Source organism: Rhinolophus hipposideros (genome assembly GCF_964194185.1).
Source record: "Rhinolophus hipposideros genome assembly, chromosome: 21".
NCBI lineage: Eukaryota > Metazoa > Chordata > Mammalia > Chiroptera > Rhinolophidae > Rhinolophus > Rhinolophus hipposideros.
In genome coordinates, this window is record NC_138067.1 from 33,351,602 (window position 1) to 33,379,555 (window position 27,954).

At 57.7% G+C, this 27,954-nt stretch overlaps 3 protein-coding genes across 4 annotated transcripts in view; 1 reads left to right on the forward strand and 2 right to left on the reverse strand.

The window, feature by feature from the left end:
• Positions 1 to 996: 996 nt before the first annotated feature.
• Positions 997 to 6,941, forward strand: CDT1 (chromatin licensing and DNA replication factor 1). The gene is made up of 10 exons (XM_081031375.1): positions 997 to 1,339; positions 1,872 to 2,102; positions 2,179 to 2,333; positions 2,916 to 3,113; positions 3,213 to 3,358; positions 3,526 to 3,626; positions 4,121 to 4,309; positions 4,622 to 4,762; positions 4,837 to 5,038; positions 5,625 to 6,941. Exons 1-10 carry the CDS (start codon positions 1,109 to 1,111, stop codon positions 5,783 to 5,785), a joined length of 1,755 nt encoding a protein of 584 aa, XP_080887501.1. The 5' UTR covers positions 997 to 1,108; the 3' UTR covers positions 5,786 to 6,941.
• Positions 6,942 to 7,156: 215 nt separating this feature from the next.
• Positions 7,157 to 10,232, reverse strand: APRT (adenine phosphoribosyltransferase). The gene is made up of 5 exons (XM_081031377.1): positions 9,571 to 10,232; positions 9,291 to 9,397; positions 8,089 to 8,222; positions 7,783 to 7,861; positions 7,157 to 7,560 (listed from the first exon to the last, which is right to left on the reverse strand). The coding sequence occupies exons 1-5, from the start codon at positions 9,777 to 9,779 to the stop codon at positions 7,418 to 7,420; spliced, it is 672 nt and encodes a 223-aa protein (XP_080887503.1). The 5' UTR covers positions 9,780 to 10,232; the 3' UTR covers positions 7,157 to 7,417.
• A 155-nt stretch (positions 10,233 to 10,387) lies between these two features.
• Positions 10,388 to 27,954, reverse strand: part of GALNS (galactosamine (N-acetyl)-6-sulfatase) — a 29,599-nt gene continuing 12,032 nt past the window's right edge. The window contains exons 5-15 of one of the 2 annotated variants that reach the window (XR_013992142.1): positions 27,730 to 27,873; positions 26,551 to 26,617; positions 26,338 to 26,465; positions 25,867 to 26,006; positions 23,118 to 23,221; positions 19,766 to 19,902; positions 18,965 to 19,067; positions 14,878 to 14,999; positions 13,415 to 13,532; positions 11,037 to 11,375; positions 10,389 to 10,610 (exon numbers count right to left, since the gene is read on the reverse strand). Coding sequence is in view for 1 of the 2 variants with exons in the window: in XM_081031376.1 (XP_080887502.1) it covers positions 11,289 to 11,375; positions 13,415 to 13,532; positions 14,878 to 14,999; positions 18,965 to 19,067; positions 19,766 to 19,902; positions 23,118 to 23,221; positions 25,867 to 26,006; positions 26,338 to 26,465; positions 26,551 to 26,617; positions 27,730 to 27,873 (1,150 nt within the window). In the remaining variant the exon portion in view is untranslated. Of the gene's footprint in view, positions 11,376 to 13,414; positions 13,533 to 14,877; positions 15,000 to 18,964; positions 19,068 to 19,765; positions 19,903 to 23,117; positions 23,222 to 25,866; positions 26,007 to 26,337; positions 26,466 to 26,550; positions 26,618 to 27,729; positions 27,874 to 27,954 lie in introns of both variants that reach the window. The other variant, XM_081031376.1, reaches the window with a different exon arrangement.

Sequence of the window (27,954 nt, forward strand, 5' to 3'; positions counted from 1 at the left end):
AAAATGCTGGTTGCAACCTTCCACGTTGATTCTCATCCTAATAACTTGTTACTGACTGTTTACAAAACATGGGTCTAGTTGCATGCTCCCTTTATACATATGGGAAACTCCATGCTTCACCCATCTGTTGCATCAACCTCCAACTGTCTGTCATTTGGCAAGAACCAATGGCATCACCCAAGTGACATTTGTTTTTTTAATTATGGGCACAATTCATGCTCTTTACAGAAAACGTGGAAAAGTAAAGCCCCTCTCTCAGCCTTCACCCCTCCCAAAGACAACCTTTGTGATTTTTTTCCTCCCAGACCTGTAGACATACTCGTACTTCAGGACCGGAGGAATGGCATTTTTCTGTGATGGGAATTCCACCAGCAGTGAACCTTGCTTACCTGGCAAGTTTTACTTCTCCAGTTTTACAGAAAATCTAAGCTCTAGGTTTTAAGAACATGTCAACTCAGCCACTTTGAAAGCAACTTTTTTAATAGCTTGAGATGTAATTCACGTATCAAAAAGCTCACCCTTAAAAAAAAAAAAGCGTACAATTCAGTGGTTTCAGTATGTTCCTCTAATTCCAGGACAGTTTTCTTTCTGAGGTGTACCCCCTCAAGTTCACTCCCCGGCTGGGGGACCCTGCACAAGTCGCCCACGCCCTGGGATTTCTTCGTCTGTACTACCGGGCGCCCAGGCCGTCTCAGGACGGGCTGAGCTCCGACAGAGCCCCGCCGCGGTGGCGTGCACCGCCCCCCTGGTCCATCGGCCCCGCACAGCCCGTTCCCGCTCGATTACACTGTAATTAAACTTAAGCTTGCAGCATTTTTCTGTTAAACACACTGTAGTTTTCCTGGACTGCACTGGCACCGCACTGTTCCCCGCAAACTGCTCGGGGACGCTGACACCGCACGAACTAATACGCGAACACACCCAAAACCCGCCCGCAGGGCCGAGCGTCGGCGCGCATGCGCCCAGGCGCATCCATTTCCTATCCCACCCCCGCCGTCGCGCCGATGGTTTCGTCCGCGGCGGAGGTGGGGCCACGCGTGGCGCGAAAATCGGCGCGAAGCGCAGCACCACTTCCGTCGGTGGCTCCGCTCGCGCCCTCGCCCTCGCCATGGCGCAGCGCCGTCTCACCGACTTCTTCGCGCGTCGCCGTCCCGGGACTCGCGGCGCATCGTCGCGGGCCAAGCCGACCTGGAGCACCCCCAGCCCCGCCAAGCCCTCGCCCCGCGCCTCGGCCCTCACCATGGGCCGCAGCCGCAAGCGCGCCCGCCCGCACGCAGAGCCCGTGCACGATCGGCCCGCGCCGCCCGCACGCAGGAAGCTGAGGCTGCCCGCCGCCGCGGTGAGGGCGAGGGGCGGCCGGGGCCGAGCGTGCGTGGTGCGAGGGGGGATGGGCACAGGCTGGGAGGGGCTTCTGCAGAGACACGCCCCAGGGGAAGGGCACAGATGGGGGGCTGGGATGCAGGGTGTAAACCGAGGTCCCAAGTGGGAGTTCTGCACGGCGGCTTGCGGGTGGAGAACTGGCCGGGCGTGTCTGCAGGAGCTCACTTCCAGCTGTCAGGCTGTGTCCTCTGGCCACCGTAGACTCCGCTGGGAGAGCACTTGCAATGCGTGGGGAGAAACTTTGAGCAGGGGAGCTGGTGGATCTGACTGGTAATTGGGAAAGCCAGAGCTGGGCACTCTGGTAAATGCTAAACCTGTCTGCAAGGCTGTTTTAGGGGTCAGGCCTGAGTAACCGTCTTGAGAAGAGCCAACAGAGGGGTGGGCCAGGTCCCTCTTAACGCAGTGCCCCCAAGAGCCTGGCCTGAGGGAAGCAGAAAATCCTCTACGGCAAGGTCTTGTTGTTCATTCACCTTTGGGGTCCTTTCCCTCAGGTCTCTGGCCCTGGCTCCCCGGCTGCACCTGGCTCCCTGGCTGCCCCTGGCTCCCCAGCTGCCCCTGGCTCCCCGGCTGACCCTGGCTCCCCGGCTGCTCCTGGCTCCCCGGCTGACCCTGGCTCCCCGGCTGACCCTGGCTCCCCAGAGCACTTCTCTCCAAGGAAGAAGACAAAGAAGGCTGCTCTCTCAGCTGGTCAGCCGCCCAGACTGGCACCCCAGGAGGAGAAGGTAAGGAGGCTGGAGCAGGGGTGGGTGAGGAGGGCATGGGGGTGACTGGCCAGCTGACAGCAGCCTGTGTCCACAGGTCCCCTCGAAAGTCACCTTCTCTGAGCTCAAGTCGTGCCTGCAGCGGGCCCGGGAGCTGGGAGCACGGGTCCAGGAGCTGAGGGCAAGTGCCCAAAGGAATGAAGCTGGGGAACCAAATGTGCCGGAAGCTGAGAGGCACCCAGCAGAGCCATGGTGAGTCCTGAGTGGGCAGTCAGGTACCTCAGGAAAGGGTAAGCCTGGTAGGGCCAGGGCTGGACAGAGGGCAGGAGCTGCTCCTTCAGGGAGCCAGTACAGTCGAAAGGACTCTCAGATCCCAGCACTGCCCCTCACTAGCCCCGAACCCTCCTCTGTCCGTAGGAGGGTACCAGTTCCTGCCTCAGTGGGCCTTTGTGAATTTCAAATTATATTGACAGCCAGCGGTTATTGGGTATTTGTGTCCTATTGCCGTGTCGGTCCTCCCCAGGTCCTGTGGTCATCCTGTGCCTCTTAGAGATAAGGAAACCAGTGCAGGGGCTAGCCAAGGACCTCCTTCAGTGACCAGGCAGGACATGGCAGAGCTGGTTTTGAAGCGATGCTTTTCTGTCACCGTCTCCAATAGTGCTTGTGACGGGGAGGTGGGTACACAGGGAATTTATAAACTGGTATGCAGTGTGTCATGGGGGCAGTTTTGTAAGCCCCAACTCTGAGGTATCCCTAGCCTTTTTGCTAGCTGTTGGGTACTGGGTAGGGTGTGGATCTGGCAATTCTCTCAAGGCCTGGCTTCCTCCCTGGCAGTGGAGAGAAAGCGCCCGCGTATCAGCGCTTCCACGCTCTGGCCCAGCCAGGGCTCCCTGGCCTCGTGCTGCCCTACAAGTACCAGGTGTTGGCTGAGATGTTCCGCAGCATGGACACCATCGTGGGCATGCTCTACAACCGCTCTGAGACTGTGACCTTTGCCAAAGTCAAGCGGGGTGTCCAGGACATGATTCGCAAGTGAGCAGGGCCCTTGAAGGGTTGGGGGCTTGTCCTGCCGGTGGAGGCTGACCTGTGCACTGCTTTGCTTTCTTAACCCCTGGCACCCTCATCCCATAGGCGCTTTGAGGAGCGCAACGTGGGCCAGATCAAAACCGTGTATCCCACTTCCTACCGCTTCCGCCAGGAGCGCAACGTTCCCACCTTCAAGGACGGCATCAAGAGGTCTGATTATCAGCTCACCATTGAGCCACTGTTGGACCAGGGTGAGTGGCTGTGGCCAAGTCCACTCATCTCTGAGCCTCGGTTTCCCCACCCGGGGTACAGTGTGGCTTTGAGCATGGGTGTGAGGCATCGGGCACTGGGCCTCGTTTTGGGGCTGGGCGACTGGGTGGGTCTGGCCCCGGGGCTCAGGCCTGGACTTGTCCCGCAGAGGCTGGCAACATGGCCCCCCAGCTCACGGCCTCACGACTACTGCAGCGGCGGCAGGTGTTTAGCCAAAATCTGGTGGAGCGCGTCCGAGAGCACCACAGGGTGAGCTGGCAACCCCAAGGTGACCAAGTCAGCCCTTGTTTGAGGTGTTTCCCCTGTGGTGGGCCATGTGCTCTGTCCTGTCCTTTAGTACTTCTTTGTCCCCGCTGTCACAGCCCCGTCTTACCCAGCAGGAACCGGGCTTTCTAGAGAGGCTGAGTTCTAGAATTATCAGCCACTCTCCCAGCCTGGACCGTCATGTCATACGGAAGGGGTAGGCGTGGTCAGATGGGGATCCTGGTCCTGGCTCCCAGCTGAGGCATGGGGAAGGGGAGGGAGGTCTGCCCTGAACAGAGGAGTGGGGAGCTCAGTACTGTAGCCTCAGACTTTGCGAGACTTGTGATGACTTCAGTGGGTGCTCTAGTCCATGCCCTCAGCCCAGCTGAGCACCTGGGACCCAGAGAGGAAGTAGCTTGCCTGAGGGCACCCAGCTGGGATAGGAACCAGGACAGGCAGATGTGCCCAGGGTCACCTGGCACTCCTCCTTTCTTGGATAGGCCTTCCTGGCCTCCCTGAAACCCCCCATGGTGGTGCCTGAGGACCAGCTGACGCGCTGGCACCCCCGCTTCAATGTGGATGAAGTGCCTGACATCAAGCCTGCTGAGCTGCCCCAGCCACCCACTACTGAGAAGGTGGCCACCGCCCAGGAGGTGCTGGCTCGTGCCCACAGCCTGATGTCGCCCAGGGTGAGGCTGGCTCTGGTCTCCCGGGGGCGGGGGGGGCAGTACGACCCCCACGTGGGTACCTGACAAGCTCCATGGTTTGCCATGTGTTGGGGATGGTGGGACATGCCCTCCCCACATTCAGAGCACTGCCACTAGCAGGCTCTGCCGTGGGGTGCCCAGCACAGGTCCCCGATGTGCTGGGATGAACTTGGGCTGGACAGACAGGGCCTCCTGGGCAGTGGGTCCATGCAGATGGGCTTTGAGGGGCCTCCCCTGTGGCTGGGCCAGGGGAAGTTTCTCTTGACCTCTCCCTCTCCCTCTCCCTCTCCCCAGATGAAGAAGGCCTTGAGTGACCTGGCCCTGCGCACAGCCGAGCCCAGCAGCCCAGGGTTCCCTAGCCCTACACTGCCGGCCACCCCCCCAGCTACTCCACCTGCCCCCCTAAAGGGGGTGTCCCAGGACTTGCTGGAGCGGGTGAGTGTTTGAGGTCCCCGAGGGGAGTGTGGCTGGACTAGCTGTCCACTGACCGCTCCCTGTGCCCACTGCAGATCCGGGCCAAAGAGGCACAGAAGCAGCTGGCCCAGATGACACGGCGCCCTGAGCAGGAGCAGCGGCTGGAGCGGCTAGAGCGGCTGCCTGAGCTGGCCCGGGTGCTGCGTAGTATCTTTGTGTCTGAGCGCAAGCCGGCGCTCACCCTGGATGTGGCCTGTGCCAAGATGGTGGACAGTTACCACGTGGGCATGAGCCCAGGTGCGTGCGGGGGCAGGGGCCCGTCCCCCATCCCAGATGAGGGTGGTCACCATGAATTGAAACTCTCCCCCACACATGCTCTGGGCACCTGCTGTATGTACTGGGTGAGCACAGCTCTCTGGAGGTCACCTTCTGAGCCTCTATCTGGCCTCTTCACCCCCGTAGCTTCTTGAGGCTCCCTCCCCTTCACAAATATGGCCTTTGCCCTTGCAGTCCCTCAGTTGGCTGAGGTCCCGTAGTATTGCCCGTTCGCCCTGAGGTCTCTGGTCCCTTAGAGCTGCAGGACACCTCTGCTGTGGGGTTTTCAAAGGCTGGGACCCGCGACAGGCTCAGTGGGAGGGCTACCTCGTTGGGCAAGCTGTGCAGTCACTGCTCTGGCTCCAGCCCTTCTGTGTTCAGTTTATTCCTTTGCTCCTGGAGACAACATGTGTCTGGCCTGAGGAGAGGTTGGGGAGCAAGGGCTGGCATTAAGGAAGGCCTCTTAACAGGGTTCTGAGGTGGGAGCAGCACCCCCGTACAGATGTGCACACAGGCCTACAGGGTTGGGGGGCCAGGCCCTCCATCTCATGTGTCCCCCTCTTTTCAGGGGAGATGGAGAAGCACGTAGAGCTGCTGTCCGAGCTGCTGCCTGACTGGCTCAGTCTCCACCGCATCCGCACTGACACCTATGTGAAGCTGGATAAGGCCGCTGACCTGGCGGGTGTCACTGCACAGCTGGCCCGCCTTGCACGTGCTGAGGCACTGTGAGCCTGCCAGCTGCGCAGCAAACACCAACATGGGCTGAGGCCCTGGCGGGCCCGCTGGGCCTTTTTTATTCCCTTTACGAACACGAACTTCTGCTCTCCCCTCCGAGTGCCTGTGAGCATCAGAGGTTGGGCTGGGCTCTGGCGGCATGGCCTACAGGGCTCTGGCCAGGGTGGGCGGTACGCCCACTTCGTACAGCATATTGCAATTAAACTCGTTTCTTTTGGCTTTGTCTTTGCTACACTGGAGGTGCAGGGATGTGGGGTGTTGGGGTGGGGAGGATGGCTTTGCTGCCACCGGGTTGTGCAGTGTAGTTGACAGGATAACAAGCCTCCCAGATAGATGCCCATGAAGGGATCTTGAGATGGGAGTTGATCCTGGATTATCCGGGTGGGTGCAGTGTCATCCCAGGGCCCTTGTAAGAGGGAGGCAGGAACAGAGATTGGAGGGTGGTATACCATTGGCTTTGAAGATGGGGTGTGGGGTCATGAGCCACAGAATGTGGGAGGCCTTTAGAAACTGGGAAAGGCATGGAATGGATTCTCCATGGGGCCTTCAGCAGGCACCAGGCCAGTCTATACCTTGATGTTTTAGTATAGTTGGCATACTGTATCTGGATTCAACTGATCAAAAATTCAAAGGGAAAAAAGGTACCTTGCTGCTGACATGGACAGTGGTATCGGTTTTCGAACATAATCTGTTTCGGAAGATGATTCGAGTTCTGAAATGTTTGAAAACCAAGGCATGGTTTCCCCAGAGAAAGCAATACAAAATGGATTAATCTATTCCAGACCTTTAAAATCAACCCCTAAAACTGCAAATTTATCATGAATTTTACTATCTAATGACACCATAGACGCATAAAATTTACGGCATTCGTAAACCGAAACGTTCGTCAACAGAGATGTTCGAAAACCGAGGTACCACTGTACTATGTAGTTGGGCCCAGAATGTTTGGTCTGTACTGAACACATAGGGACTTGTCATTATTCCCTAAACAATACAGTATAACTATTTACATTGTATTTACATTGTGTTAGGTATGTGTATAAGTTACATATAAACACAACACCATTTTATATAATACCTGAGCATCCTGGACACCAAGAGACAACTAACTGTACTTCTGACCTCTAAGATAAACTTGTTTTAAGCCACCAAATTTGTGTCATTTTTTATAGCACCAATGTGAAACCAATTTGGGTAGCATCTGCTTCCTAAGCTAGTCTGCCCCCCACCAGAGAACCACAAACTGCTGCAAATGCTCTGAAAGCACCACACATGCACACCCAGCCAGGGGATCCCAGCATCTTTTACCTCCAGGCCCCATGTCCCAGATCCCCCCCTAGGCATCGGAAGAAACACCACTCTTGCAAAGTTGATTATTCATGTTGTCATTTTCACTGTAAAAACCCAAGTAACCTGGACTTGGCTTTGCCCTGGGCCATCAGCTCCAGCCCTTTTCACTTCCAAAATTTGCAGGAAGGGCTCCAGATACTGGAGAGAATCACTCAACCATAAAGATTTTAAAAAGCCTAGGTGGGCAGTCAGTGCCCCCTGGCGGCCAGTGGAGATCACTAGCCACTTAGGTCGGACCTTTCCTTTTACCAGTTGATGTGGGGCAAGGTGCCTGGGTCACTCATACTGCAAGAGGGAAAAAAAAGGCACGGCCCCTAGCTTCTCCCTGCCCTTCAGCGAGGTCAGCTCCACCAGGGTCACACATTCCAGCACCTCGGCACGCAGCTGGACCAGCAGATCACAGGCTGTGCGCATGGTTCCTAGGGTGGGGAGGGGCAGAATGAGGCCCCCATGCAGCCTGGGTCACCCAGGTGGCTGGGGGAAGAAAGAACTGGCATTGCAACCAGGCTCCCATCTGGCACACAGGATAAACTATAGTGATGAGGCCCGAATCCACACACACAAATGGCGAGGTACTTTATCCCACCCCACCCCCCCAGCTCCCTGGTGCCAGGCCCTTTTCACTTGGGGAAGATGCTCACCGCCAGTGGCCAGCAGATCATCCACGATGACCACCTTCTGCCCTGGCTCCAGGGCATCTTTCTGGATTTCCAGCTCAGCCTGTGGATAGGAAGTGGGTCTTGGTGTGTGGTGCCCAGGAGCTGACAAGGGGCCACCACCTGGGCCCTGGTTTCAACCCACCCCATTGTTTCCTGGCTATGTGAACCTGGCCCAGTGTCTTAGCCTTTCTGAGCTCACATCCACTCCAACCACAGCAACTCTACTTGACTCCACAACTCTCCCTTTGGGAATGGAGGGTCCATGGGAGCAGTCCGCAGCTCTCTCACCTTCCCATATTCCAGTGTATAGGAGGCAACCACGGTGGGGCCCGGCAACTTCCCTCGCTTTCGGATGAGCACAAAGCCCAAACCAAGCTCCTGGGCCAGGGAGGGGCCAAACAGAAAGCCTCGAGAGTCTAGGCCTGTTGGCAAGAGTTGGGATGTTCTGGGGGCAGCTGTGTGGCATGGCAGCATGGGTGTCCCCCCACAGGCCAAGGCTGGATAACGACAAGTAGTCACCACAGTGATACAGGGTGCCTGGCTTTGCTGGCTCCAGCTAAAAGGCCAGTGACATCCATCCATTCAAAGAGTGTTGACTGAGCACCTACCACGTGCAGAGACTCCTGGGTGCTGGAGAAAAGGAGGTTAGGAGCTAGGGCCAGGGACAGGTCCGTCCCACAAGGCTGAGTAAATAGCCAGAGCAACATGGCCTTGGGGGAAGTCACCTGACCTCTTCCCTGGTCGTCTCTAACTGGGCTGGTAGTAACTATGAAATACCATCAGCAAACGGCTCTTAAAAAGCAGTCTGCCCCAGGAGCTTCTTGTCCAGGAGAGGCAGTGACCAGGCACTGGCCACCTGTTGCAGTATACTGCGAGGGGAACAGCAGTGCTGTGCTCTCAAGTCAGCAATGAGTCATGAGAGCATCGAAGTTGGGGCTCTCCCAGATCTCTGCTGGCCTTCTGGAAGCCCCACATTGGGTCAAGGGCCTGGCACAGAGCAGGGGCTCAAGACACACTTGTAGAAGGGAACAAGATAGCTTGCCTGCCCCAGTGGACTTGGGTCCGACATTCCTCAAGGCAATTCCCTAGTGCTGCAGACTATGAACTGGGAGGGGTGAGGCTTTTCTCTGCTGGTACCACTCAGCAGAGGCCATTTCCCAGGCAGCTGGAGAGGCCTGCGCCCCTCTTAGAGCTGCAAAGTAGGGAGGCAGCGGATCTATCCCTACAGCTCACGCAAGAGTTATTACTGAAGCAGTTGGCGGCTCCCCTGAAGGACGCCTAGCAAAGCCCTCCGCTAAACAGAGGTGGGGCCGTCCCTCTCTCCGTCTGCTTGGCTCAGGGGAAAAGGACCCCACGCAACCGGCCCCCTGGGCCCTCGCCCAGACCCAGGGACCCCTCCACCTCCCAGGCGAGGACGTGTAGGCCGAAAGTGCTGGCCCTGGAGATCCCGAGGCGGCCAGGGTCCCGTCGGCCCTGGCGCCCCCACTTGCCCGCGATGTAGTCGATCTTGCCGCCGTGGGTCTTCTTCAGGTGGTTCGCCAGGAGACTGATGGAAGCGCGGAAGGAGTCAGGGTCCTTCAAGATGGGCGAGATGTCCCTGGTGCGCAAGGACAGGCATGGTGACCTGGGGGTCGGGCCCGGCGTGGGGGCGGCAGTCCTCCGGGGCAGAGCCCACGGGCACCCCGATACCCCCACTCTACCGGCGGGACAACGGCCCGGGGCCGGCGCCGGCGCGGCCCCACTCCCCACGTGGCCCACCCGCGCCCGCACCTGAACAGCACGCCCGGGATGGGGAAGTCCGGGAAGCTGCGGATGCGCCGCGCCACCAGCTGCAGATCCGAGTCCGCCATTGCTGCGTCCGCGCGTGTCTGCGGGCCGGCGGGGAGCTCGGCGGCTCGGCGCCTGCGCGGGGCGGGGCGTATCCCGGCAGGAGCGGCGGGCGGGGCCCGCAGTCTCCCGTAGGAGGCCCGGAGCTCCATCTCCTAGGTGCCTTCGAGTTTAAGACGCCCTTTTACTTCTGGTACCCGGAACTGACGGCGTCCCGGCCTCCAGGGCCTTCGGCAGGGGCCGAGGGGGCGCTACGGTCGATGGAATGTGGCGTCCACGCCAGCCCCGCGGGCCCCCCGGGGGTGGCGTCGCGCCGGTTTGGCCCTCCCCGAGAGCACCGGCAGGTCCTCAGGGCAGTGCCGGCGAGGACCCAGGCCGGTTCCCCGCACGCGCGCGCCTCGGCCCCGCCTCCTGCCTTCCTGGAGGGGGTCGCCTGCACCGTACGCGGGGCGTCGGCGCACGTACCCACGCGAGCGCGGCCCGGGCCTTCCCGCCGCGGGAACGGAGACTCGAGCAAGGTGTTCCTGGCAGGAGTGAAGTGCAACCTGGAGGGGTGGACCAGCCGAGGGAGGGGCCCGCAGTGGGAGGAAGCTCCTCCCGGCCTCTGCGGACCGGGCAGTGGGGAGGAGGCAGTGCTGGAATGCTCGGCGGTGGGAAAGCACAGCGCCCTGTGTCTGCAGAGCAGGCTGAGGGGGACACCACTGCAGACCCCTATGTGGTACCCAGGGGCGGACGACTCCTCTAAAATGATCTTGTTTTTAAAAAGCTGAAATGCCTGTTACTTTATTTTAAAACTGGTTTCGTCATGATTTCCCAATCTTAATACAATTTTGGCAACACTATCACTGCAGACTTGAAAACCCCATTCAGTGGAAGGAGCTCCTTGTAGCTTCAGGGCGGGGCCCTTGGAGCCTGCGCTTGGTTCCTCAGGCTCTTGTGATGTGGGCCAAAGGGCTCATCCTCATGCTTTGCCACACCAGGTGCTGTGGGGAGGAGGGTGGGCAGGGGTGTGAGGAGCAGACACCCTCGTAGTGTGCTGGGGTTAGGGGTCTAGACCCCTAAGAAAGGTGGAAAATCGAGGGTGCTGTAGTCCCTCCTGTCCCCAGGGAAGCAGCGGCGTCAGCTGTGGAGGATCTGGGTCAGGGAAGCCCTTTGCCTCCTCCCCCTCCACGTGGGTGGTGCAGGGGGGTGGAGCTGGGGTGCCCCCTCTGTGCAGCGCCAAGGGGCTCAACACAGCATTGGCACAGCCTCCCTTGACACTGGGCAGAAGTGCCAGAGGGGACAGCTGGGGGCAGCTGTGGCAAGTCACGCCCTCTGCACCTGGGAATGGAGGCCAGGCCCCGACAAGGCCAGCCGGGAGGTGGCAGGAGTTGAGTGGGAGGATGGGAGCCAGGTAGGAGCACTGAGACCTGCAGGCAGCAGCTGATCGGGCGTCAGGGTCAGGCAGCCAGGACGAGGGCTGAGGAATGGCTCCAGGGCCAGGTGCTGTAGCCTTGCAGGTTCTGCTCCACAGTTGCAGGTGACATCTCTCCGGTGGTGGGCAGGGCAGAGGGCCGTTGGGGCTTCTCCAGTGTGGGAGCCCTGAGGCCAGACCCTTCCTACCCCCAGGCACTTGCAGGACCAGTGGGAGGCACAGGGCCTGTTCTGATCCTGAGCAGGTGCTAGTGGGGCCAGGAGCACTTCTTGGGGACAGACTCTGGCGGCGTCAGGCACTTTCCCAACTTTTCACAGCCTGGGGGTGCCCAGTTCTGGAAATGAAAAATCAGAAAGAGAATGTGCAGTTACTCCAGGCACTTCTGGACTCAGCAGTTTCCAGACTCCTGACCTGTCCAGGCCCATCCAACTGGCTGTGGTGTGGAGCCACTGTCTCCACTGCAGCCCAGGTCAGACGAGCACAGGAGACACCTGGGCTCCCCAAGGCTAGTGATGGACAAGAGTGTGAGGCCTTAGGGTGTGGGTGGCCATGGAGTGGGGCCTGCGCCTGACCCCTCTGTTATCCAAGGGGACTTTGTGCTAACTGTCCCAACCCCCGGGCCACATTCCAAGTAGAGGCAACTCCGGGGCCTGCACATGCCCCACTGTGATAGAAAAGGAGCTTCACATTCCAGGCAGGGCTGACTGAGAGGCTTCATACACCTCCTCATGATTTCCCACAGAAATCATGTGTCCTGGATGTGTAGGGGCCAGGGCTGAGCTAGGGGGTGTATGTATGTGTGTGGGGTTCAGGGCTGAGCTGCGGGGCTGGAAGTATGGGGACCAGGGCTGAGCTGGGGGGTATGTTTGAAGGAGGGCGGAGGGCTAATAGTGGAACTTTTCCTCCATCTAGGGATCAGGGAAACCCAGGGGTGTAGTGAGAATGACTGGGGGGACCCTCAGGCTTTGCATACACACATGCCCACACACCTCTCCAGTGAAAGTGCTCACTTTAAGTCTAGGGGCTAACCCACACTGTTCCCATTTGTCTTCAGTTCATTTTTGGGGTTTGCGGGAGTGGGTGTCCCCCACGTTCTTCCATTCAAGCGGCAGCCAGACTTTGGCAGTTCCTGTGGTGCTCAGGAGATGGTGGCAGTGCCCTGGCGAGGTAAGCTGCCTCTCCTCTCCAGTACCCACCCCTCCTCTTCCTAAACCCTCTTTGTCTCTAAGAAGCTGGGATTCTGCCTGCATCATAGAGCAGGTACCACTGGGGGAAGGGAGACATTGTGTTGGGGTCAGGCACAGCATTGCTTTGACAGAAGGACAAGGAGCAGGCACCAGGGGTTCTTCCCCAGGTAAGGTGCTCTGAGGCTCCTGGAATCTGATGGACCTTGGGGTCCCTGACTCTTCTACTTTACTGCCGAGTTTACAGGCCAGCATACCAGCCTGGCACCCCTCCAAGAAGGGGGGGCCTGCTGGTGCCCACCCTGAATGTCTTCCTGTGGTGAGCCCCAGATGTGGACAATAGTGACGAGCCCATCCCCACCGGCCCTGGCAGCCTTGTCCAGCTCAGTCCCCTCAGCCACCGCCAAAGCTCTCCTCTGCTAATAATCTTCACTGCTAGGAAAATGCTTCTAATATCTCGACTTCATTTTCCCTGCACAGTTTCCTCCCATCGCACCCACTCTGCACGCTGACTGCTCACATAATCACTTCCCTCATGGGGGCAGGAACCCTGGGCTCCATTTGGCTCGGCTGCACTTCAGGGTGCTTAGCTGCCCTCACAACGGCCTCGTGGGTCCATGGAGTGGGGTGCTTGGGGAGAGGGGCTGACAGGCTGGGAAGCAAGGCTAAGCCATCCAGATTTGCCCTGTGGGATTTGAGGTGCCACCAGAGCTTCTGACACTGAGACGTGAATTGCCTGTCTTTGTGGAGATGGGTGCCAGACACTTCCAGTTACCAGGTGGGCCCCCCACGTGCTTCAAGGAAGTTTGTCCCTGCAGGGACCTGCATCTGCTGTGCTGAGAGGTGGGCCCCATGGGCGGGCCATATACACAGGCCATGTCCACACCCCACAGGTCTGGCTTGTCCTGCATCTGTAGAGGGGTCAAGTGGCCCCTCACACCTGTGAGATCTAAGACAGAAGCAGGAGGGAAGCGGGGTTCTGGCCGGCAGCCCCAGCAGCCTCTGGAAGCGTGCTCTCTGCTGGTGTCCCACACACTGCCCAGTGGTCACCCTGCATCCAAGAGGCTGCCAGACTTGCCGCCAACCTACGGGGCTTGTGTCCGGGATGAAGGTGCAGTGCTGGGCATGCAGCCCCACAGCATTCACATCGCATCCTCCTAGCACGGACAGCCGCATGGAAACCACTTACCATGACCGCCTGGTTGCACACGTTGAGCTGGGGCTGTCCAGGGACCAAGGCCTCCTGGTGCTGCTCAACGACTGGGGTGATCCTGCGAAGGACGTCCAGGTACTCGGTGCTGGCAAAGCTGGAGGTGAGAGCGCGTGAGATCACTGATGTGGGGAGGAGCGCGCTAAGGTGGGTGGGACAAGACGCCCAGGTAGGCCGGGAAGGGGCCTGGGGACCAGAGGACCCTTCCCAGATGGTGCCACCATCCAGCCGCCTCCTGGGAAGAGGTAGCTGAGAGGGGCCGGGGCCCCCACCTCTGCCCCACTTGTCCTTCCCTACAAATAAGGTGTCAGGCAGAGCCATGGGACAGGGACAGCAACCGTGACTCTTCAGTCTTCCTTTTTAGGGCCTTGGCCGATGGCTGGACCAGAAGGGCATCCCGCATCCCTGCTGGCCCCAGGCTGCACCAGATCCTGGCAGGTTCCCAGAGGACTTTTCCCCATTTTCACGGTCCCTCTTTAGTCTCTTTGGCCCAGGTTTCCTCCTCTCAGGAGTGACAGGCCTTGCCCCCATTGCCACTGTCTCGGAGCACGTCTGACAGTCACCCCCAGGTCAGCCCTGCTCCTCAGACCTCCACACCAGTCTGACACTGCCTGCTCTGTTGGCTACACTCTACACACAGCCCCCATGCTTCTCAAAGCAGGTCTCAGGCATATTTTCTTTTTTTCCAGGATTCTGTGGCCAAATGCATTGGGAAGGACTGGCTGCACCAAGGTCAGCAGTTTTGGGGACAAGGCTTCTCACACCGCTGTGTGAGTGCAGGCGGGAGACTCCAGGAGGCGCCACACTCAGCCCTGACCCCTTCTGAATAAGGCGGGGGCTCCAGGGTCTTCTTGCCCAGAGCTGTGTCCCCCAGGGGACCCTGGGCAAGTCATATCCCAACCCAGGTCCCCGACTCCTCTTCTGTAGCCCAGACATGAGGTGTTGCAGGCTTCTGAGGGAGCAGGGGGTGTAGGTGGGTGCCCAAGGGAGCCTCCAGTTGGGGCAATGACCCTGAATGCCACAGCACCCCCAAACAGTGATGACATGAATCTAATGAGGGCACTCTCGGGAGGGCGTGTTCCACACATCTTCACCCTATGACCTTGAATTTTGGGGGCTGCTGAGGTGGGGAAGTGGTGCTCTCAGGCCACATTCACAGCCAGTGAGGGGTGGGGGCAGGATTCAAACCAAGCCTCTTCCACCTTAGCTACCTCATTGTGTCAACCTTCTTGTGGCATCTGCGTGTTGCCACTGGGTCGGGGTGCTCAGCGGTCGTCCCTGTCCTTATGCTCTACCTTGATGGAGCCTGCGCCCAGGTCCCCAGGTTGGCTCCAGCCATAGAGGCACCAGCGAGATGGGCTAAAGGCCTGGGGCTGCAGGGGCAGGGCTGTGTGCCCCGACGACAGCCTGGCAGTTTCCAGGCCTCCCTGCGCCCCGCTCACCTTAGGGGATACCTCTCCCCTGGGTCTCGTCCCAGATGGAAGACCAGGGGCAGCTTCGTGTGCTCTTCCTGCATGTGGGTGGTGACTCCTGAGATGTTCTGCCCAGGGCAGAAATCAATGCCCTGCAACAAGAAGCAGGGAGGACAGGTGAGCACTGTCTGTGTGAGTGTGTGAGATCCAGGCACGAGGCTGGTCAGTCCATCCTGAATGAGCCCGAGCGGTCAAGGCCCGAGCTGGCCCGAGGATGGGATCGTACAGGGTGGAGCCTTCCCACCCTCCTGGGCCCCAGAGCTGCTGAGCGGTCATGCCCTGTGTACTATCTCCTAGTGTTGTGGAACCCCCCGCCCTTTTTGGGGTGTGTGTGTGTGAATCTCTTTAAACTAGTCAAGCCCATGTCACGTCTTGACTGCCTCTAATTTCCAGAGCAAAGCTTTTCACTCTCACTCTATCCACATCAATGCATGGTGCTCAACAGTCCTTCAAGACCCTTCACCGGTGAGGAGGGACCTTGGGCCTGAAAGCCAGAAAAACACAAACACAGGAAGGGCCCAGAGGGGACCCAGATGCCCAAGTTAACAGGCAGGGTCCCTATAATGACTATGGTTAATATAGTCAAGAAAACTGGAAAAGATAGAGTGTGCAGATAATGCCAGGCCCCCCCAAGGCTCAGGTGTGGCCCCCACAGCCCCACGTGCGAGCCCCGCTCAGGTCTCCTCTGCCTCCTGGGTTCTTTACCATGTGGCCTCTGATGTGTGTCTAGAACGGGCTTCCTAGATCAGTGTGGGGTCTGAGCTCTGTCCAGGTCCTGGGCAGCCCTGAAGCCTGACGGTGGCCTCAGGCCAGATGCTCCCTCAATACTGTGGCCTGCAGTCTGGAGCTCTGTGCCTCTGGGGCTCCCTGACTTGGGAAAAGGAAAAGCTCCCTACCATCCAGGGGGAATCAGATGAGGCCAGGGGGACCCCAGTCTCCAGCTAACATGGGGCAGTGTTGACAGACAGGTCTGGAGATCCGTGCCCTGTGAAAGACTTTCTGTAGGTGTTAGTGCCACCTGACAGGCAAACCATTTCTAACCCCTATGTGTCTGTAATGGACAGCTGGTCAGTGGAGCAGTTAATATTCTGCTTTTCAATAAAGCAGGGAAGTTAGGGGCCCGTGAAATTCCATTTATCTGCACTGAGCCGTCGAGTCCCGAGTCAGGGGCTGTAGTCTAAGTTACTGAGGACGGCCAACAGTGGACACGCAGGGCTTCCAAAGGAGGTGACCCTTTGACCTTCTAGGAGAACTGCCAGAGAACAAATACAAATTTAACAGTGGGAGAGAAACAACCACATTTAGCATAAAAATGCTTAGCGGTTAATGGAGAAGTATCTAAGTCTAGACAGAAGACAAATTATAATTTGGATGCAAATCAAATAAGCTATTTAATTAAGATCCTGCTAATTAGTACAGGATTTTTCTCTTACAACTGTTGTCCTGTGAGTCTCACCCTGGGGGCACTGCAGCTGAGCCAGCCCCCTCACCATGCACCTTTCCTCCTCCCCTCTTCCCCTGGAGTGGGAGCAGGCGCACCTGCAGGTCACAGCAGGCGCTTTGGAGGGTGGGAGGGAGGAGGGGGATGAGCGAGCACTGTGGCTAATGCCCCTGGAACTGAGTCCAGAAGTGCAGGTCACATGGATACACGTTCCTCCCTCTGCCCTCTTGCCCACGGCCTCAGGCAGCCCCCATGGTGGGAGGTCGTGGACTTGTCCGGGACAGTGACCCCGGGTCCGGCAGGGAAAGAGGCTCACTCCCTCCTCCTCCTCCTCCTCTAACATCCACCAGTTGTGAGTGGCTGGAAGACCTGGGGCTCAGGCAGGTGGGGCACCACACAGCAGGACCCAGGACTGGGGAGGGGGTTCCTAGAGGGAGTGAGACACCCCAGGAGAAGTGTACAGCCAGGTCCACTCACGTGACCCCAAACCTGGGAACCGCAGACTGTCACACACCCAGCTGAGTTGTACCCCAGGCCTCTCCTGGAGCTGGGCTCCATGTGGCCTCTGAACAAAGCTGTCCCTAATGTGTTAACTGTCTGGAAGGGACGGGAGGAGGATCAAAGTCTCCCCTGGTGCTCAGGGGAGCTGCTGATGGCCACGGGGTCCTTTCTTTCTGACTTCACGCACCCCGAGCTTTATCGATCGCTGGGGGGAGAAGGGGCCATCAAACAGCAGTGCGGCAGTTCCCATGGCATTTAAATCAAATTGTGACTGTGCTGAGATGCAATGCAGGGAACCCACAGCCGATTCTGTGTCCACCAGCTGCCCTAGGGCCTCCCCTAGTCTCTACACACATTGGAGAAGGGAGTCTTTTGTGCTTCACCTCCCAAGAAAACAGAAGCCACGCAGACTAGACCAGCCCAGGTGCTCTCACAAACAACCCTCAGAAAATGGAAGACATGCATCCGCTGAGCACTGGGTGGGGGCTTGGGCAGTGAGGGGAGTACCAGGTGGCCTTTCCTGACACATCCTAACCCCACCATAAACATGGTCAAGTCAGGACAGGCTGTACAGGTACTGGACTTTTTTGGCTCTCTTTCTGGGAAAGCTTTCCCAGTCCTTCTGAGTTCTGGGTGAGTGGAAGCTGGGCTGTGTCTCACTTGGCCCGGGGCTGACAGGACCCTGCCCCAAAAGGCCCTGAGAGCTCACAGGACAGGGAGCTGCAGGGAGGGCTGAGGGGTGGCTCTCAGAACACCAGCCACATCTGCCAGCTGGGACACCTGGATTCTTAAGCAGCAAACAATGGGGACCCTAGAGGCCCCAGGCGGTCCCTGTGTGGATGGCAGGGAAAGAAGGGAGAAGCGAGGCCACATGGCTGTCCCTTAAGGTCCCCACACTGCCAGCCTCTGGGTGCCTTTTGGGTGCTGCTACAGCTTCTTAGCCCCTGGGTGTCTAAAAGGGCAAGCCAGGTGTGACCCTGCCAGTTGGGGGATGGGGAGAGGAGGTGGTGGCCATAAGTCGGGAGGGCCGAGTGGGGTCTGGGAAGACCAGAGACAAGAGCACAGGCCAGGTCACGCCGCTCACTGAGAGACAGTTCCAGAAGAGGTCCGATTGGGGGTTGTTGTCACAGACTCTGAGGGGCCCATAGCATACTCTGGAGCTCAGAAGGCAGAAGAGAAGCAAAGGCTTGCTTCTGGTCCGTCTGAGCCCACCCGATGCCCAGCCATGCTTCTGATCACCATCGGGAAGTTCACGGCGCTGGCCGCGTGGAGGAAGCACACATTGTCCTCGGCTCTGCCCGAGTGCCTGGGGTTCCCGAGGTCGGGCATTGCACAGGTAGCCCCTGGGCCCAGCCCAGGACCAGACCAGTGATCCACTAAGTCTGCAATCTGCATCCCAAGTGGTACAGAGTGTTCTAGTATTTAGATTTTTTCATTAACTTAAATTGCTTTTCCTCCCAATTAAGGCACATTAACAAGTTTTTCCTATGTCTAAAGACCTAGACGCTGGGAGGGGTGGGGGGCTGAGAGACCTGGGGGTGGGAGGGGTGTAGGAGGAGGCAGCAGAGAGAAGATGCAGGAAGAGGGAAGGGTAGGCAGGATGGCAGTGGAGAGAAGATGCCCTGAGGGGCAGCAGGAACCTGAGACCATGTGCTAAGCACTCTGGGGTCCAGCACACACGTACACGTAGCCTATCACCCGTAAGCCCTCGGGGCAGACACCGTGATGCAGACACTGTGCCAGTCCTTCACAGAGTACCTGGCCAGGCCTCGGAGGGGGAAAATGGGGAGGGGGCCGTGGGAGGGAATGGGGAAGGCACCCTGGGTTCACCTGGGCCCTGAGGCGACTGGCCTGGGTCTGGGTCTGAGCCTGCCCTGAGGCCTCCTTTCCCCAGGCTCTGGGTGGCCTCAGAGAGCGTGGAGTATCCAAGTCCCCGAGGTGATGTCCTTATCACTACACCATGGCGTCCCCAACTCCGTCTCAAGGCGGGAAGCATGCGACCTGCGAGGCCGACACACTCGGCAGAAGCCTCCTGCCGACCTCCTGTGCTCAGAGGCACCCTTCAGGATAAGGGAGGGGGGGCGGTGCAGAGGCCACAGCCCCAAGTCCCCTTACCTGTCTGAACTCCTCCCACGAGTTGGTCCAGGTCCAGAAGTGGGCCTTGTACTGGCCGAGGGTGACCGCCATCAGCGTGTTGCCACGGTAATAGAATATGGGCCTGTTAGGGAGGGAGGGGAAGGCTCAGGTGACTGAAGAGAGCCAGGCGCATGGTTTGGGCTGCGATGTTCCAGACAGGACTATGCTGAAAGCACATGGGCACAGGTGCAGAGGTGCCCTACGCTGTGGGGTGAGCCCACAGTCACCCATCATTCTTGGCCTTGTGAGGCTAGGTGGGGAGTGAAGCTAGTGGCAGATGGCTGCCAGACAGGCTGTGGCCCCACTGAGGGGAAGACAGCTCATGGAGCCTGTGGCCTCAGGCACCTTCCCTCCCCCACAGTACACAGGCTTTTGTGTCAGGTTTCAAGAGAGAAAAAAAATAAGCAATATTGAAAACAAAAACAAAAACAAAACACAAGCCTGTCTAATCCCTGCCCTAAACCGCGAGATGGGTAGCTGGAGAGAAACGGACTCTGGACACAAAGCATTTTAGTGCAGAGGGGGAAGGTAGGACCTGGCTCCAGAGGTTTGGGGTGGCTGGTGACGTGGGCAGAGGGACATCCCCTTGTCCTTCCCACAGCCAAGACAGAAGGGATGGACCCTGCAGAGAGGATGCATTTTGTATTGGAAGGTCCCAAGGGTCTCGCACCTCCTTTGCCCTGAGCCAGCTGGGTCAGGAAACTTACTTTGTCAGCCAGTTCCGACTCTGTCACCTGGTGCTGGGGGGATGGGCAGGGGTGAGTGCCGTTTAGAACTAACCTGTCCATCAGCTTGCCCTGCAGCATGGCAGGGAGGAGGTTGAGGCCATCAATCACCCTGTCGCTGGGCGGCTCCAGGCCCGCGAGGGACAGGCTGGTGGTGAAGAGGTCCATGACACTGCCCAGCTGGTGGCTCACCTGAAATGAACACGGGCAGACACATCCTCAGGATGGTGACCTGCCCCGACCAGAAGGTGGCCAGGGGCCAGGGGCCAGGGGCCAGGGCTGTGTGCTGTGCTGCTGCCTGGCTGGGTCTACAGAGGCATGCGGGCTCACATACACCTGCCCATGCAGCCGCAACCTGTACAGCGTGTCCATACACGAGAACGCGACGTACACACGTGTGTGCACACGCTCGGCCCTAGCCTCGTCCCAGTCCCACCCAACCCCAGGCTCTTCTGGAACTCTACGTGTCCAGGAGCATCTGGCTGACAGAATGTGGCGACCACACAACTCTCCCACCTCAGGGCCTGACAAGGCGAGACAGGCCCCGTCACCAGGAGTGGCCTCGGGGAGATCAGGGGCTAAGTGGGGATCAAACCAGCTGTCTGACCACAGCACAGGCAGGCCCGCCCCATCCCAGGCGCCTTCAGATGGAAACCAGACAGAAGGGAGAAGATGTGCCCTCCCAGGGAGCCACCCGCGGGGTCCCTTCTAAGGAGGCACACCCTGAAACGACTGTTAAAATGACTGTCATGTCATTTTAACACTGTCACTGTGAATTGCCGAGTCGGGTACAAGTGCAGGTGGAAGAAAGACCCTTGACACCTAGAGTAACATGGAGAACAAGGGGAAGAGAGGTGGGATGGGAGGGAGGGCAGACGCACTGGGCTGGGGGATGAGGACTGGCTGGCCTTTTCTCCAGAGGCTGCGCCTGCGCACATGTAAGGGTCCAATTCCACAGAGCCAGCAGGAGGTGGCCCTTTGGACAGGCCTAAGGAGTTGAGGCTGGGGCTGCCCACTCGTCTCCTCGGACACACATCTGTGCGCTACACACAGCTCTGCCTTGTCTGGAGCCCCCCCCCCCCAGTTCCTTCACTCCTGAACTCTGGATCTGGGGGCAAGGGCCTGGCTAGTGGGGAGAACCCTGGAGGGCCTGCGGGCAGGTTTGGCAGGGCAAGCACCCTCTTGGGCCACTGCCCAACTTCAGGATTCCCACGCCCCAGGACACTCCCGCCTCCATTCCTCTACACAAGGAAACTGAGCACACACGTCAGGGCCACTTGCATCATCTGTTTTTGCAGCCCAGTGCAGGGGGGGGCATGAAGGTCAACGTTTGGTTTAAAGATTCTTTAAAGCAGAGGGGAGGACAAACATTCCAACAGCTCCCCTCCCTTCTTTTTTTTTTTTTTTTTTAGGACAAAAGAGAAAGAAATCCAGATACTTTAACCGTCTGGGAAAATAAATAAGGAGGAGAGATTGCGGTGCCAGGTGGGGGTGGTGCGGGAAGGAGCGGATATCTAAAGTCCTCATATCAGCACAGAACAGCTGGGCGCACTCATGGAAGATGCTCTTTTTGAAAACTAGACACGACGTGCACATAATGTCTTTAAGAAAACGCAATTTGTCTGCCATGGGCCCGTGGCAGAAGTCACCAAGGCTGTTATCAGCACTTTCAAGACTTAACTCTGAATCAAAGGCTACAATTAATAAAGTCACCCCGCCAGGCATGAAGGGGAGAGCTAAATATTTGAAACTGGTTGGACAAATGGCAGGGAGTGTTTAAATAAAATCCTCTCCCAGTTATCACAGAGTACAGCCCTGATAGCCCCGCCTAATTCAATTTCAGTGTGTGTCGTGGGATGTGGTAGAGAGAAGGCAGCCGCATAGCTCTGTGTGATCTGTTCTTTCTCCTCCAGGGAGCAGGACCCAGAGGGGCTGGGAGACAGGCAGGCAAAGGGCAGAGGATCCCAAAGGCTGGAGCTTCCCACAGGCAGAGGGGGTGGGGAGAGGGGTCTCCACAGGACCGTCCCAGGAGGGAGAGGCTGTGCGCGTGTGTGGAGGAGGAAGGGGGGCTCCATGCCCTATGCCTGGGGGTCTGCCCCAGCTCTGCCACCTGCCAGGTGGTAGGTCCCAACAAGTGACTGCCTCTACTCAGTTTGCTGACATGAAGAATGGGGACAGTGATTGGTGATGATGACGGCGATAGGCTGAACAAAACCCCCCAGGGACCTCCATGCCCCAATTCTGTGAATATGTTTCCTTACACCGAGAAGGGGAATCAGGCTGTCAATCAGCTAACCTTAAAAGAGGCGGCTCCTGGGTCCCTGGGCAGGCCCAGGGTAATCATAGGGTCCTAACATTGGGAGAGGGGCAGGAGGGCCTGAGTCAGGGTGCTGGCCTAGATGATGGAGGGAGGAGCCTCAGGCCAAGAAGCCAGAAAAAGACGAGGAAACGTGTTCTCCCCTGGAGCCTCCAGGCGGAACCAGCCCTGTGACACCTGATTCTAGCCCCAGGAGACAGGGCAGGACTTCTGACCTTCAGACATGTGATAACAAACATGTGTGGTTCCAGCCCCTCAGTGCGGCAATTGTTTCAGCAGCCAGAGGACACTCAGAGGCCCCCGAGGTGCTGCTGTGAGGGCTGAGCTGACACCAGTGCTGCGAATAGTGTTCTCTGGGGAAGCTCACAAGGGAAGAAAGACCAGCTGAGACAATGAGTGACGCACACAGCTACAAACAGTCATCTTGACACCCCGAGGGTGTCTGAACCAAAGTGCCCAGCTAGAGAAAACCCCAAATTCTCAGCCAAGTCAGGAGTAGAGCAAGGGCTCTGAGGAGCATGACACACACCGTGCTCAGCCAGAGGACCAGGTCACCCAGCCCTGCAATGTGCACCTGCGCGCTGCAGATAGATAGGTACAAACCGCATGGTCCAGCTGGGCTGTCTCTAGGAATGTGTCCACAGAGCAGTGGCCTGGGAGACGCACTTTGGGAAAAAAAGGTTCTATGACCAAACAATATTTTAAAAACTCAGTTTGCTCTATGCCCCTTCCAGAAGTTCATGATACTCATTAGCACACTAAAGGCTCTGACAAGTCCTGCAGGAAAGAAACTGTTCTAGTCAGTTCCACTCAGGACTGCCACAGATAATTAACTACAGATGCCTCCTTGCCCCATGGCAGCTACGAACGTCCCATGTCATGTCTGTGGGCGATTTCCAGTGCCCAACCCATGTGTCCTTCACCAGCTGCCTCCTCTGGGAGGGGCCCTGTTTGGAGGAGAGCAGTGAGTGTGACTCCAGCGTTTCCTAGGCAACGCAGAATGAGTAGAGGGAGAAGGCCCACGAGGGGACTGAGTCTCCACCCCCCAGGATGACCACAGGCCTGGCCACCTGGCCAACCTCTGACTCACCTGGCCTGCAGGGATGCGTCCGGGCCACCACACGATTGCAGGCTCCCTCATTCCACCTTCAAACGTGGTCTGCTTCCCGCACAAAAAGGGGCCATTACTACCGCCTGGGGAGGGAGAGTTGTCACGCATCAGTGGTCTATCCTGAGTCCCCGGGGCCGCACATGCCCTGCTGGGCACTCGCCCACACCTGGCTCCCAACCAGCTATTCAAAGGTGCCGCTGATGAAACACCCAGGCACCAAGACCGTCATGAAGACAAAGGACCAGGCATGCGGTCAGGATGCCTTGAGATGGCTCTGACCCAGGTGACTGTCCCAGATGCCATGGTTGTAACATTGTGCCCCTAAGGAAGAGTGACTGCTTAGAAACGGAGAACGTGACCACGCTTGTTAGACAAGGTGCAGATGCTCTTCAAGCAGAGTCACACAGCAGATCCCAATAGCAGGCCTTTGGGATTCCTTGTCACTTTTCAGGTACAGCGTTTCTTAAAAGTTTGCGTTCACAAGTGTCTCTGCACTTGGGGTTGGGGAGTCAGTCCCTGGGCCTCACGGGGGTGTCCCATCAGGGAGGGCACAAAGACTCATTTCTGACAAGCATCTCTCTGAACAGGTGGTCCCTGAACCACGCTTGAGAAAGTGTCAGAGGGCAGAGCCCCCAGCCCTGACTGGTCGCATGTCCTGCTCAATCCCAAAACACAGAGGAAGGTTCCTGAGAACAAACAGGGTGTCTGCTGCTGCAGCACGAGCTGCCCAGGGCTCACCTGAGGCCCCCTGAAAAATGAGGAAAACAAAACAGAGCAGTGTTTTTCTAGCAGGAAGCCACAGCTCGTCCCTGGCACCGGAAGCTGAATTCCACCTCCAAGCATCACTGCAGGCCAGTATTGAGGGAAGAGCATGATGAACACATAGGGACACATGGGAGGGCAGACAGATTCCACGTCGCGAGTCTGAACACAAGGACCATGAGGAGAAGAGATGCACCACTCCGAGGATGGGCTCCTCCTGAGGGTCAGGGCTCAGGGCGCTAAGGAAGGCCCACTTCCTTTCTCCTTTTATTTCTCAGGCGGGGTGGTGGGTACGTGGATTTTCACCATATTGCCATTTGCACCCTATAGGTACGCACAGATGTTTCTGTCCATACGAACTATTCCACAGTGCAGAAACAAAGACTGGGGTGATTAAGCCCAAGCCCGGCTGGAAGGTTGGTGGTTCCGATGAGGCATGGCTGTCAGGGGAAGGCTCTCCTGGGCACCCCATTCGAGGGGCCAACAGCGACACTGATATCCAGCGGGGCCCTGGACTTTTGCTAGGAAGGTCCACCCATTCTCCGGGACCATCAGCTGTATGATGAGAGCCTGTGTGAGAACGAAACCCCTCCAGGAGTGGGGCTGGGCCGTGGGTGGCACCGCATAACACCCTTGGGGACCTGGACGCTGAACTGCTGGTCCGTTGTCAATAGGATTCCCTCCTGGCTTGGGCCAGCTGTGCTGTTCCTGTCACTTAAGATCCCGAAGCTCCTTCTGCCCCAAGACTACAGGTTCGCCCAGAGCCTCCCCATGCAGGCCTTGAAACCCATGGGGTTTCCTGCTGTCTGTGGCCTTGATTCAGAGCTGTCTGAGTGACTCAGGACCCTGCTGAGGCCCCGGCATTTTTAAGAATGGGATGAAAAGATATGCTAGCACTAGGGTGAAACTCTTACAGGATAACGAAACAGCAGGATACGGCCACCTCACACCACAAGCTGGGAACCAGAGCTTAATGAAGGACCTGAGGTCATGGTTCCCAGGAGGCCCACAGGCCCAGCTCGGGCACAGAAGCACAGAGCGTGTCTGGGGCGGGTGTGTTCCCCTAGCTGTACCAGGGGCTCTGGGCACCCACGACAGCCAGCACTGTGGGGTGAGGGCTTGTCCCTTCCCTCCCGGACACCAACCCCCACGAGGCCTTGGTGAGGGAGCGTCGGGAGTAGGGGGTGGCCTCAGCCTGGGCCTGGTTGCCGGGGAGGCTGGGAAGTGCGTCTCCTGCATTGTTAGCTCCCGGGGGAGATGGTCATTGCCCTCACCATGAAGGGAGGCTCCCTCATCTCAGAAAAAGGTGAAAATGTGGCTGGGCAGACACGTGACAATGGCCACCGTGTTACATCTAAGTTTAGAATAAAAACGCTGATGGAGAATGTCAGAGCTTTAGAGGGAAAAGCCCAGAAGTGACCTCATTCTGCCCGTGAATGTGCAGGAGGCAGAAGTTACCTGCTTCCAGGACCGGTCAGTGACAGAGCTGGGACAGGATGAAGACCCTGGCCGTGGTCTCCACCCTCCCCCACCGAGGCACTCTCCCTCCTAACCAGGCACCTCCAGGAGAGCTAGAATCACCAAACAAGTTGAGAGAGGGGTGTCAGGCAGTCACTATTTCACACACTGACACATCCTTCCTGTGCCAGAAAAGGCCAAGGTACTCCAGCCTTTCAGGGGAGGAGAGCGCATCATGGAATGTGGATGTTGCTGGGCAGCCCCTGCCAGTCTTGTGTGTGACCACCCCACAGAGCAGCTCTTGGGTCTCCTCATGTCTGTTCCCACTGGATGGGGCCCCAGGAGGAGAGCGGGTGTCTTCCCCAACTGGATGGGGCCCTGGGCTGAGCTCCCTCCATGCTCTGTCCCAGGAGTGGCTGAGGGGACCCTGAGTGAGTCTCAGGGGTCCAGCCTTCCCGAATGGAGCCTTGTTTGAGGACGTGATGATAGGAACACTCTGAACACCTGCCTTGTTTGGGAGCAGAAATGAGGGCAGCGCCATTGTCAGAGGTGAAGAAAACAAACGTGTTCTCTGTGATCCTCAGGTCCTGAAGAAGGCTCAGGATTTTCCCCACACTGTCATCAATCTCCCGGACAGCGTCCCCATACCTATGGGAAAGATGGCCAAGGGTATCGGGGTGATGAAAGAGCAATTAAATCATAACTTCAGGGATGGACAACAAAACAGGCTGGCTAAATTCACAGAAGAGGAGGAGGAAAGTTCAAGCTCCCAGAGTTAACCAGGAACAGAGCTGACCACACCACTATAGTACTTCTCCTACTAATCCTGTGGTGACGGGTAGCTTCAGAGGCATAGCTGCTTCAGTCTTGTTCTACAACTGACCATTAAAAACACAATGGTACTGAGCACCCTGTCCGTGGAGGTAATCAAGCACAGCCGAGTCCCCCACCCCCAGGTAGGGGCTGACCAAGGACTCACCGCCCTCGCTGACTGGTGCCCAAGAAAGGCTTAGAAGCATAAACAGGTGCATGTGTGGCGTCGATGGCCCAGTAGAGAAAGAAGGGGCGCTGAGCTGCCTGCTGCCTCTTAATGAAATCCAGGGCTTCCTGAGGAGGAGAACACACCATCTGCCTCTGCCTGCAGGCTGACTTTCCCCCACCGTAAAGCCTGCCCAGCGCATGCTTCTATTACCTGTAAATAGATCTGGGTTAGGTTGGCTTCTCCAGTCTTCTGGTTAATCGGAAATTCTTCGTAAAATCTGAAAACAATCCAGATCCAGACAGAAATCAGATTTCAGGCCAAAGAAAGCCCCATCTCCCTGATTTCAGAGGCAACGTCATGGGCCTCATTTAAAACGATGGAAATGTTCAATTTATAAACAAATGAAACTGGAAGCTCACACTGCTCCTGAGAGTCCCAGTCTCTTCAAGGACGAAGTGGGGCTAAGACTGGGGGCCACGGTCACCATTTGGGAGAAGGCTAAGGAACAACGTGTAAGGACAGAGAGGGCAGTGAGAGAGAGGACAACAAGAAGGGGATCCCAATTACTCAGGGCTGGGGTGACGGCTGATGAGATGGGGTTTCTTTCTGAGGCAGTGGAAATGTTCTGAAACTGGCGATGGCTGCACAATGCTGTGCACGTACGAGAAAGCAATGAACTGTGCACTTCAAAATGGATGCACTGTCTGGTGTGTGAAGGCTCTCAATAAAGCTGCTATTAAAAAAGGCGACGAGTTGGCTCAGCTTCTTGGTCCGTGGATATATAATGAGCTTCAACCCCAAATTAATAGCAATAAAAAAGGAAGGAAAAAAGAAAGATTAAGCCAAACAAAACTCAAGCAAGACCAGGGCCCTGCCTGGCGTGGCCACCCTGCAGGTGCCCTGCTGCCAGGGCATGGACAGGACCAGGGCAATCCTGGGGCTCTTGGGAGGCTCACAAGCAGGGTTCATGCCATCACGTCCTCTGTGATGCTGCTGATTTCCTCAATGCCTAGTATGCAGCCAACCTGCTAACTTGGTGCAGGCAGATGGCCTCTGAAGCTGGAGCCCAGGATCTGCCAACGGGCTGCAGGGGTCTGAGCCTAGAGACCGTGTGAATGGCTACTGTGAATACACCTTGTTCTGGAAAGCGTCTTTGGCTCTCATATTTTTGAAAAACAGGAGACACTCGTAGGTGTGGCTGAAGCGGTGGCCTAGGCCGAGTCCTGTAAGGCTCCGGGCAGGACAATGAGCTGGCAAAGCAGGGCCTGGCCCACCGGGATGCCAGCACTGGTGGGAAGGTGCTCCTAGAACTTCCATCCAGCTCCCGGGCAGCCCCAAGGGCAGAGACTGGGCTCAGCGCCACAGGGTGGGAAGGGAAGGGACCGTTACCTGCCAACCATCTCCCAGTCCCGGTACACGGGGATGTTAGGCCTGGCCCTGTTGTCATAAGGTCCAAAGTGACAGTTGGGGGATCCAAACCACTCATCAAATCCGTGCTTCAGGGGGTGGAACTGAGGCCTGTGGCCCAGATGCCTAGAAACAGGAACCCAGGACACTTCAGGGAGCCCCGCAGGGGGACACTCCAAAGTTCTGTGCAGCAACACCCATTACCTT